General features: G+C 38.6%; 1 protein-coding gene across 1 annotated transcript in view; it reads left to right on the forward strand.

Annotated features, from left to right (window-relative positions):
- The window catches only part of scn12aa (sodium channel, voltage gated, type XII, alpha a), a 32,482-nt gene extending 21,082 nt beyond the window's left edge, over positions 1-11,400 (forward strand). Inside the window, exons 17-27 of the mRNA XM_030774668.1 lie at positions 2,429-2,546; positions 3,076-3,230; positions 3,415-3,588; positions 4,603-4,629; positions 6,811-6,933; positions 7,785-8,057; positions 8,612-8,665; positions 8,786-8,927; positions 9,137-9,237; positions 9,634-9,904; positions 10,163-11,400. Coding sequence (XP_030630528.1) covers positions 2,429-2,546; positions 3,076-3,230; positions 3,415-3,588; positions 4,603-4,629; positions 6,811-6,933; positions 7,785-8,057; positions 8,612-8,665; positions 8,786-8,927; positions 9,137-9,237; positions 9,634-9,904; positions 10,163-11,400 — 2,676 coding nt within the window. The remainder of the gene's footprint in view (positions 1-2,428; positions 2,547-3,075; positions 3,231-3,414; positions 3,589-4,602; positions 4,630-6,810; positions 6,934-7,784; positions 8,058-8,611; positions 8,666-8,785; positions 8,928-9,136; positions 9,238-9,633; positions 9,905-10,162) is intronic.
- Positions 11,401-12,323: the final 923 nt, after the last annotated feature.

Here is a 12,323-nt window from a genome sequence, read left to right on the forward strand (position 1 = left end):
GGATGTGGATGTGCCCGGAGGCTTTTCCGGACAGATAAGCTGTTAATCTGCGAAGCAGACAAGGTGATCCCTATGGCATGCAGTTACAGTTACATAAGAGATAAATGCAAGTGAAACAAACCTGCATAAATATGTTGTTGTCAGACTATAGTCACTATATAGACTTAACTGTGCAAAATCAGTATAAGTAGAAGCCATTCTATCTTCTCCATTTATTTATATTGTTAGTGTCCCTTAAGAAAATACAAGTCAGACAGTGATTGCAAGGTTTTTGTATTTTTGCTTTATTTATTTCTTTATTTATTTTAATATGAACTTTGCATTTGATTTTGCTGCTGGGTCTCCACTGAACTGTTCTCAGAATGCTGAAACAAAAATATTCCTCTTTGGTGGCAAAACTCAAGAAAAAAAAAAAAAAAAACAATTAGCAGAGAATGTCTCCATACTAGCTTGTACATGCGGCTCTAGATTGCAGGGTTTTTCTGTAGGGTGGTTTAGATTCAAGACTTTCTTTTGGGCTTCTGTGGTTGTGCTTCAGGTTATTAGAAAAGTCTGTGACCAGTCTTTAAGGGGGTTCATGGCTGTTTTAGATTTAGTGTAGTCTAGAGAAGTGAAGCCTGAATGTAAATAGTTTCTTTAGGGAAACGTGAATGTAGTCCTTGACATCATTGTTCTCTGGATAGGGAATGGTGAATATGGTTGTCAAACTTAAAAAAAGATATCTGACTTGATTCATTAGGCTGATATGATTGAGATTACCTAACTACTTTAAAATTCGCATCATCACTACACGGCTTCTGTCCATACAACTGTTAGCTTGCGACAAATTTATAAGGTCCCCGGCACAATGAAAGATCAGTTTAAGTCTGAGGTAATCAAGTTACAGTAAGTCAGCATGTAAAGAAATTTGTCCTCTACAGTGGTAAAATGGCTATCCACATGACATCTCTTGTTTTTAAAGTTTTCTCAAAACAAACACTAAGAGAATAATGTTTATTATAACAGTCTGAGCCCTGGGTCACTAATTCATTATGCAAACAAACAAACACACATACAGACACACACACACACACACACACACACAGGCATGCACACGCGCACACATATGCACACACAACACACACACACACACACACACACACACAGAGAGAGAGAGAGAGAGAAGTACATCTTTCCTTAATGTGGGATTACAGAGGCTATGTTATTGGATTGTGCCAGCACCTTAAACCCAGTAATCCCAGTAAATCATTTTAATATGCTGCCATTACCAGACTCGGGAAATCTCATCAAAATTGCATTAAGACAGTCCTGTAGTGCCATAGGCCTAACTGCTTCCGCGTGGAGATGCAACATAACACAGCAGAGGCAGAGTGAGCTTATCACAAGCTACAGGAGACTTTACCTCATCTCTGATTACACTGCAGGTCAGTGACCTTTATGGCAGATCAGTGGCCATCCAGTGAAGGCAGATGCAGTTAACAGCCGTATTTATCTTATGGTAGACACATTAGAGCAGTCCAGTCACTAACATACCAAGGATTTGATTAATTCTTAATTCCTTCATATGTTGATAGACTTACACATGCTTAAACACGGCAAGGGTCACGGTTATGTTTTACTAAGCAAGCGGAGGATTAAATGAAGGATGAAAGAAAGATTTCTTTACTGTGAGGCTTAAAGTGTTCACAGGAGAAGAAGGAGGCACGAGCCAGGTAGCTCTTTTAACCTCGGAGGGGGTGTTGACAGGGTATCAGACAAGGCAAATGGACAGGCGAAGGGGCGTAATGATGTGGAGGCGCTTGGTGCAGGGTCAGTCTGGTGATGAGCAAGGTCCTTGAGTTGGTCACTGGTCTGGGCGGGAGTGGAGCGGTGTTGCCGACGTCTGGACGATTTGGCTGGGAATTCATCTTAGGTCCCCTGTGTAGGAGACAAGACTCTCTCCTCTGAGCCACTTGATTGACACCAGTTCGGCTCAGATGGTGGCTCAGTCAGAGTGTGGCAGAGAGCGAAGAGATGGACACCATAAGCTTGCCTCTACACTCTCTGATTACATCACCACCGCAACCATCCCTCACTCCCCCCTGCTCCTGACTTTTCTGCTGCAGCTGATGGGTTTCTATGAGCTGCAGGCGCGCTTGTTGACGAGAGTATCTCCTTGGAGTTTTCCCTCCTTTTTGTACCTGAGCCTGTATTTTTGGCACGTCACTGGTCTTCTGAGGGGCAGTGCTCACTGACCTGTTCAACAATAAACACAAGAAGTTACAAAATCTAGAGGAATTAGATCATCCTGTGGTAAAAATGTGCAGTGTTATTAATGCAAGTTAGTAATGTTAACTGATCTGCTGTATGAAGTCTGAAACTTTACCTTGTGGTCAAGATATATGAACATGGCAAAAATAACTGAGACTAAGCTTTTCTGTTCTAACAGGAATTGATCAGCCTTTCAGAGGGGAGTACAGTGGACCTGAGGAAGACAGGAGAGGAAGAATATGAGTACTCGGAGACAGATGATGATGCCATGGAACCAGAAGAGTGCTTCCCAGAGTGTAAATCAAATTTCATGAAACATTTTTTGTAGCAGCATATCAATATCCTGCCATCACCTCCTACAAAGAAATCCAAACCAAAGCTTCTTCAGAAAATCATACATTTAGTTGGAAGAACCTTGAGTTCTCTGATTTTAAAGTAGCTACCCACGTTACATTAAGGCATATTCATGTCATTTGATGAATATCAATGAAGAGGATAAGAGAGTGAGAGAGGCATTGAGAGGGAGGTGTATGCGTGGATCTTCACAGTCTGAAAGTGAGCTGTCCTTCTCAAAGACGCTTTTAATATTGTGCAGCAAGTAGCATTTAATGTAATCACGAGGATGGTGTGGGACATCTATTCAGTGGTTTTGTAATGACCTTGTGTGAATCAGCACTTGATGTCCAGCACTTTATGGTAAAATGGATCCACATGATTTCATGCTTTTAACCCACACACATTGTATGAGTCTTATCTAAGATGCCCTCTGAATCAGGCCTGGTCTGCCTCTTGTGATATCAGAAATGTTTTTCGTCAATTTGACAGTCTGTGTGCGTCGCTGTAAATGTTGTGAAATCAACACCAAGCGTGGTCTGGGGCAGGCGTGGTGGAGGTTTAGGAAGACCTGCTACCAGATTGTGGAGCACAGCTGGTTTGAAACCTTCATCATTTTCATGATCCTCCTCAGCAGTGGAGCCTTGGTAAGGATCTCTTCCCAATCAGTTGATAAAACCCTTGACCATAAACCCTAATATTTTTTTTCTCTTACTCAAAAAACCTTGTCTATAACATAAATCATGAGTCTCCCCAGTATATCTACGGCTGCTATGCTACATTAATGTGTTAAGTCCAGTAACTTGTGTATTTTATGATTTTGGACTGCAGGCATTTGAAGACATTTATATTGAGAAGAGAAAAGTGGTGAAAGTTGTGTTGGAATATGCAGACAAGGTTTTCTCCTACATCTTTGTTCTGGAGATGTTCCTCAAGTGGATAGCATACGGCTTTAAAAAATACTTTACCAACTACTGGTGTTGGCTTGACTTCCTGATTGTGGATGTGAGTATCAGAGTCCTTCTTTTTTGCCAGTATTTTGGTGTCTATTATTTACCCTGTTAATAGTCAATGGATACAAACTGTATCAGAAATATGATATGCTTTTAAAATGAGTTTGTACCATAGTATGTTTCTACCAATTATGAAACTTGACAAAACACTGACTTAAAATTGGTTCATATACAGTCTATATCATCATTAAAATTGTGTCACTTTTTCACATGCACAATGAAGACATGACACAATATGACAACATCCAGTTGTTTTTAGGTTGTTCATGGGTAAGGTATGTGTCAGACATTTAGACTTTCATTTAGATGGTTTTGAATGGGTAAGTGGAGAAATAATTGGGATTGATATGATTACTGGATGGATAATTCAGTGAACACATAGTAATGAACTCAGTGTAATCAAGTGAACACAGTGTAATCCAGCTCAGTGGAGGAGCTCATACTGCTAGTGTTCTTCAGTCCTTAGAAACTCTGTGTTCATTGTTTTAAGACAACAGAGAGTGTTTTATGAATAACAGTATAGTGAGTATTATCTGCATTTGTTCAGTAGTCGATCCTAATATCTGTGTTAGGTTTAATGGGCAGGACATGATTTTTTGTGCACTCAGACTTTCTGTTCCCTGATTGGTTACGGAAGATGTTGGTATTACCCATCATAGTATTGGGCTTGCACCTTTGACAGGGCTATAGAGGCATTATTACAGGCATTGGTAATGTTATTTTGGTAGCTTTTGTCAAAAATGACATTAATGGGTTTTGAACCAAATGCTTCAGCAGTATATAATAATTACAGCTCCAGTGGACATACTCGGTACATGCATACATAACACACATGTACCTGCTCACACACACACACACACACACACACACACACACGCACAGATGCACACACACACACACACATTAACTGAAACGTTCACATTTGGAGTGAGAGCTGTCACGTTGTTTGCGTGAAAAGCCTTTACTCTGTTTCTTTTGGTTTCATCTGCCATCTGATTCCAAACAGATCTCAACACACTCCTTTAATGATAGGGTAAGTTCATAGTTCAAAGGTCAGAGGTGAGTAATGGTTCCAGGGGAGTCGGTGTATCTACATGGTAACTGCTTCTGTGTCTCTCTCACTCACTTAGTGATATAAATGCCATTGTCACTCTATAAATTAATTAAACATGTATTCCACTTCAACTTAAGCTATGTGGAAACGATATTACATTTTAAAACTCATCTTATGAAAGAGGACCTTGGCTTTTATATCAAGTGAAAGTGCACACTTTGAATCAAAGGTTTATCTAGAGAAGATGCAGGATTACATACCTTAGGCACATTATTAGAAAGACAGGGATTGGAAAAATGTGTATCTGTGAGTTTATGTGAGTTCGTGCTATGATTTCTAACTTAGAGTGACATGGAAGAACTAAAAATACATAGTATAAAATTAAACAACATATAAATAGGTATATTATCTAAAGAAGCGTATTTCAGAGAATGTCCTTATGTCTCAATATATCCAATCTCAATATATCAAAATTTGTCATTGTATGTAACAGTTTGCATACACCTTATGTCACTGTGTTTTCAGAGTTCACAAACACTACAACACTATCATGTAGTACAAGGCGCAGCTCAATACTTAGAATGCAGGACATATACCGATGCATATAGCACTCAGTGTTCAGTCTTACAGAGTAAACTCAGCAGGATTCGTAATGTCTAGGTGATGTGACAGGCCAGTAAAAAGGACAGCTGTTGTTCTTCCTTTGAGAATATCAGTACTCCATTTTATTTCAGCGTTTCACTCTGTTTTATTTTCACTCCTTTTTTATGTAAATCTTGTTGGAGCCAAAGACAAGTAGTATCATATTTGAATGTAAAATCTTCTTTAGATATATAGGAAAAAAAATCCATGAAACTTTCTTTTATAAAGAACTAATGATTATTGGGACTCATTCTGTTGAGATTCTTAAATGATGGCAGAGTATCCACAGTAGGTCACATGGATACTAATTGGACTCATTTGATTGGACACTAACTAATCTAAAGACTTCATGAGCAAATTTGGCCTTACTTCTCAAAGTTTTCGAATTGACTACAATTCTTTATAAAACCTCACTCTATTTGATATATATACATATTTAGATGTATGCATATATAGCTGAGTATGTATGTATGTTCATTTACATATGTGATCATATGTACATACTTGTCCATGTTCTGTCTCCATTTCACTTCATTACTACCATCGTGTCACTCACAGCCACACCCATCCACAAAGGGCCATTCAACAGTGGAATGCCATACTGCTCTGTTGACTCTGAATGTGGAATAGAGTGGAAAACACATTTTAAAAAAATAAACAATTAAACACAAGAAAATCTTTCTGTAACCAATTGGCTCAATTTATACGTCCCAATCAGTGTGTTCCTGTAGAATGTCCCAAAAACAAAACTTCTAAATGTTGGCTCCTGTAATCTTTCTTTCTCTTTCATCTTACCCCTTATTTTCTGTTAGACTGCCTTGTTAAAATGCTGTATATGATGGTGTTGAAGACAGTAACAATGAGGAAAATATTAGTTGTAATCATTGCTTATTTAAAATGCATGGTGGCCTTATCTAGCTTCTTAACCTTTTAGTTTCTAGTATAATTGTACTATAGGTTGTCCATAAATATTCATATTATCCAGAAATATTAGTCAACTGCCCAAAGTTTATAAAATCCCTTAGAAAGACCTTATGACAGGTGCTGTCACATTTACACTGTTAAAAACAGGTCTAGGTCTTGTAGACTGTAAAAATACCCAAAGGCAGAAGGTGTATATACAAGACACTACACAAGAGGTACATGCTACTTTTGCAGATGCATGCAAAACCCTCAACAGAATTTCCATTCATAGATAATTAGACCATCTTAGCTAATGCTGCAACAGTGCAAAAAACAAGTCACTTACATCAGGTTTTGTGAATCGGAGGTTGTCACACACTGCTCATGTAGCCTTTTCTTGGATCCTAAAACTTGAAGGAGATGTAAACATACATAGTTATCTCTTCAGCGTTTATCTTCCTCCTTAACCAGCTTCTCAATTTATTTCAGAGTTCTAAATTAGAAGGTCTGAAAACCATGACTTCCTATAGCATTGTGGCAGGGTGTAGAACTCATTTTACAGTTAGAACTGTATTAATGTTAAAACTGTGCTTCTTTTGTTTCCCTGTACTTTAGGTGTCCCTGATTAGCCTGGTGGCAAACTCACTTGGCTACTCGGATTTTGGGGCCATTAAGTCCTTGAGGACATTAAGGGCTTTGAGACCCCTCAGAGCTCTGTCCAGATTTGAAGGCATGAGGGTAAGACACAGGATTTCTCTGTAATAAACTAGTTACTTGACATTACATTAAGACATGCCAATGTCAAGGAAATTATACACAGGCTTACTATAGACAGTTCTTTGAGAGTCTCAAGAAAGTTTGTTTGAACTGGGCCTTTTTAGAGGCTGTTGTACAGTCTTGTTTGTTATTTCAAAATGTGCATTGAAGAGGCATAAAGTCAGGCACAAATGTCTTTACCAAATGCCTTATCAACAATATTAACAAGATTAACACTAAATGTTTGTCAACGTTATAGATAGACTGGTCATCACAACACCCATATTATCTGCAGTAATGATTCAGTGATTACTAATAACTTACAAAAGATCTGTCTTTGAATTATCAGGTGGGGTAATAATATTGAGGCAGTGATTAGTATCAACACTGAGTGTTTCATTAATCCCAATTTGTGTCATTTATGTCAAATTTATCATTTTTAAACTTGCATGAGACCGCTGTATGTGTGGGATCGCTGCTAGGTCTCTGTCATTCAGCTGTGATGCTAACGTTCAGATGTAATTACATTCAGTCTAAAAGAGTGATTAGGAAATTATGATTCTCTTGTCCAACATGAAATGAGTTGTCACCAGAAAGCTGGTATCATTTAATTTGTTTTGGAGTGCAGACTGCTAGGTGCATTAGATAAAGATGTATTGTTAATAATGTTGATGATATTCTCTTTAGCAGTTGTAACAGAAGTTCTCAAGAGTGTGCCTAATCAATTAGTTTAGTCTGAAGTTAATTAACATACTTCCCAGTGTCTGTAACTGTTTTGCTGATGAGGGTGAAAGCTGAACTCATTTTATCATGGTTGCGTTTATTGTGTGCAGGTAGTGGTAAATGCACTTATCGGAGCAATTCCCTCAATCATGAACGTACTGCTGGTTTGTCTCATCTTCTGGCTCATCTTCAGCATCATGGGTGTCAACCTTTTCGCTGGTAAATTTGGTAAATGTGTCAATCGGACAGGCTACATCCATAATGCTTCGCTGGTCAACAACAAGTCTGAATGTCTAGCCATGAACGACACACAGTTCTACTGGACCAAAGTAAAAGTCAACTTTGACAATGTGGGCATTGGCTATCTTTCACTTCTGCAAGTGGTAAGTTTCAAATGATAGTAATTTCTTTTGTTTGGTATATTTTTGGTTTGTTTTCAAAAATTACTACTGGTTTTTTCTCTGGTTTTATAATTAATTGCCATTACAAAGTCTTCATGTTTTGCAAGAGTGCATCTCCCTGACGTAAATTATTTGGTGCGGTAACCGAGCAACGGAGCTTTCAGCTCTCCTCAACTACTTTACCTCATTGGGTATAAACCTATCATTTGTCTCCACAAATAGTCTGTCTCACAGTCATTCAAAAAAGCCAGTAATTGCCAGTAACCAAGGCAAAATGCATCCCGCTGGGACCACTTCTTAATGGCATTCACTCTCAGTCACAGTGAATCAGAATTCAATGTCAGGAAATATCTACAGAAAGCTCTTATAAAAGCAAGAAATGGCCATCTTGGTTTGACAAGTTACATGTTATTTGTTTAAACATACATTTATTTGTATGTGGGGTCACCCAAAATATATCTGAAGGTTTATTTCACAATATCTGTATATAAGTGTGAACAATCATGTTTGGCTGTGTGTATGTTTCTGCCTCACAGGCAACTTTTAAAGGTTGGATGGAAATCATGTATGCCGCTGTAGACTCTCGTGCAGTAAGTGTACTATTTTTAAAGACTTGCATATGTGTGAAAATATCCATGTGTTTAAAGTTCGGATCCTTTCTTAGGATTTGGAGGATTTCAGAGTGGCCTGTATTATGTTTCCATTGTCAGGTAGATGAACAGCCCATAAAGGAGATAAACCTTTATATGTACCTGTACTTCGTCATCTTCATCATTTTTGGATCATTCTTCACTCTCAATCTGTTCATTGGTGTGATCATTGACAACTTCAACCAACAAAAACGAAAGATAAGTATACATTTGGTGATTTGACAAAGATTAGATAGAGCTGCAGGCATGAGATCCTTTGCCCATGGTGACTCAAGGAATCCCGCAATGTGTTTGCCATGTTCTTACCCCAGTATATCATATGATGTTAGTAACAATCAGTAAATCAGTTCAGACATGTGTTGCTTGTTTTCACTGAAAGTAATTGTAAAAATAATTGCCTGCTATACTTAGGTGGACAGGATATATTCATGACAGCGGAGCAGAAAAAATATTACAACGCTATGAAAAAACTAGGATCCAAGAAGCCTCAAAAGCCAATTCCAAGGCCCACGGTAAAAAAAAATTAATTAGGGTTTTGTTTTTTGTTTTTTTTTTTCTTACAAAAACAGTTTTATTCTTTGAATTAATCTCATAAACATAGATTTCACATTTCAAAGCACACATTTGAAATACATTTCATATTTACTGATCTGTGATCTGCTTAGTCTGTCTGCATTTGTCACAGCAAATCACAAAAAAACATCCCAGAAACGAATAAATTTGTTAAAACCAAACTGTGACGCCAGTTACTTTTTTGTTTCCATATGAGACTGTATAGATGGCCTGTGCAACTATATATAACTATATACATCTAGATACAACTTTTCTTAAGCCTGTTCACCTTAAATGCATTTAATTATTTTTCCATCTCGAGGCTCAACGTAAATTTTCTTTGTCTTCCAATATAGAACATTCTGCAAGGATTCTTTTTCGACCTGGTGTCAAAGCAAGCGTTTGACATTTCAATCATGATGCTCATCATCCTCAACATGATTACGATGATGGTGGAGACGGACGAGCAGTCCGCTCGTATGGAGTCAATCCTCAACAACGTCAACCTGGCTTTCATTGTGATCTTTACCACTGAATGCCTCATCAAGATTTTCGCCCTGCGCTGCTACTTCTTCACCATCAGCTGGAACATTTTTGACTTTGTGGTGGTCATTCTCTCTATAGTGGGTAGGTGTAGATCCAGCTTAGCTTTCATTACATTCTTTAGATAAAAAAACCTGTTGCAAAGAAGATTTTACTCAAACACGGCATTTTAACTGACCAAAACACTCTGTGTTTTGACATGTATCATTATGTTGAAACTCTGTATGTTCTGAGAATTACATTCTAAGTTTTCCAGTTCCTGGAATATTCACAGCTGTTTGTGTACTTAGGAAGAGCGGCGAAATAATCTGATTCCCGGTCTGTGTTTGTGTCTCCTTACAGGGATTGTACTGGCAGACATTATTGAGAAATACTTTGTGTCTCCAACTCTGTTTCGAGTCATCAGGCTTGCCAGGATTGGTCGAGTTCTCAGACTTATACGAGCAGCCAAAGGAATAAGGACATTACTGTTTGCCTTAATGATGTCTCTGCCTGCATTATTTAACATTGGTCTCTTGCTCTTCCTTGTCATGTTCATTTATGCTATTTTTGGCATGGCTAACTTCGCCTATGTGAAGAAGCAAGGTGGGATCGATGACATGTTCAACTTCGAAACTTTTGGGAACAGCATCATTTGTCTCTTCCAGATTACCACATCTGCTGGTTGGGATAATTTACTCGATCCAATCTTGAATAATTCACCAGAAGAATGCAACCCCACAATTACCAACACAGGCACCAACACAAAAGGAAACTGTGGTAACCCCTCTGTGGGCATTACCTTTTTTGTCAGCTACATCATCATCTCCTTCCTCATTGTGGTCAACATGTACATTGCCATTATCTTGGAGAACTTCAGTGTAGCCACAGAGGAGAGCACCGAACCGCTGAGTGAGGATGATTTTGAGATGTTCTACGAAGTGTGGGAGAAATTTGATGTAGAAGCTTCACACTTCATCGAGTATTCCAAACTGTCTGCCTTCGCCGACTCTTTGTCAGAACCACTGCGCATAGCCAAACCCAACAAAATTAAGCTCATCTCCATGGACCTGCCCATGGTCAGTGGTGACAAAATCCACTGCCTGGACATCCTATTTGCTTTCACCAAACGTGTCCTGGGAGAGTCAGGTGAGATGGATGCTCTCAAGCAGCAGATGGAAGAGAAGTTCATGATGGCCAATCCCTCCAAGATCTCTTATGAGCCCATTACTACTACACTACGCCGCAAACAGGAGGAGATGTCTGCTGTCATCATTCAGAGAGCCTACAGAAAGCACTTAGTCAGGAGGCAAGTCAAACAGGCTTCCTACCTATACCGTCAGATAAAGCAGGAAACGTCAATGGATGTGGAGGAAGCTCCAGAGACAGAAGGGCTCATTGCCTGTATGATAAAGGAGAATTACTGCCCTGAAAAACAGGTGACGGTGGAGTCCCTGTACTCTGCCTCCTCTCCACCTTCCTATGAGAGTGTTACCAGGGCAACCAGCGACTTCCTCCAGGTACTTATACCTGGCCACAGGGACACCGAGCATTGTGAACCTTGTAGTTCTACAGATGCCCATGATGAAATATTTCGCTAGGGACTCTTCTGGGGTTTTTTTTGTTTGCTTGTTTGTTTTTTGATAAGGGACTGGTGTTTTGGTAAACATCCTTTTTTGTTTGTTTACCAATTGTTTTGTGTGTGTGTGTGTGTGTGCGCGTGCCACAATACGTCTGAATGAACAATTTCAGGATGAGCACTTTGGGGTGTTCAGTACACTCTGGATCTTGCTGAAAAATGATAAATTTGCTTTTATATTATATGATTAATCTTTTTGGAATATATTTAACTGAGAGATTAGACTAATGGATGCAAAGTCATCTTTACAGAACTATCATATGCATTTTGCACAGATTGTCATACCAACTCTTTGTAGTAGACATTGACACATATATTTGGGTATATGAATTTTGACTATCAAGCATGGTATATATACAAAACCACTGTTATTATTATCATTTTTTTTTTTTTGCAGGATTATTGATTACGAGCTATGGGCAAACAGTGAACACTCAACAGATTTTAAACTTGAAGAGTTTTATTAGTTGAATAGAGAACAATTGGGATGTGAGTGATCACTGCAGAGACTAAGAAAGGAAACAGGACCAGACAGCCTATTTTACGCAAAGAGGGATGTTTGTGCATTTTAAAGTTGACTGAAACTTGAAGACTGATCTTTGTATGTTTTATAGCAATATATTAATTTACAGATGACAAATACATCTATAACACTCTGATTTTGCACTGACCAAATATAGCCACTGAGATGAGGGATATCAGCTGAACAAACAGGGGCTTTTAATTGCAGGTATGGCCCCACTGACTCAGCAGCTAAATTTAAATGGGGAACTGGATCTAAAACCAACTCTATTCTGCTCATTACCACGCAGATATAATAGCATTTAGGGAATACAGCATCATGAATCTGTTTGGAAAGCCAGTTCCACCTCAAGTTTTGGCAGA

The sequence above is a fragment of the Chanos chanos genome, chromosome 5 (genome assembly GCF_902362185.1).
Source record: "Chanos chanos chromosome 5, fChaCha1.1, whole genome shotgun sequence".
NCBI lineage: Eukaryota > Metazoa > Chordata > Actinopteri > Gonorynchiformes > Chanidae > Chanos > Chanos chanos.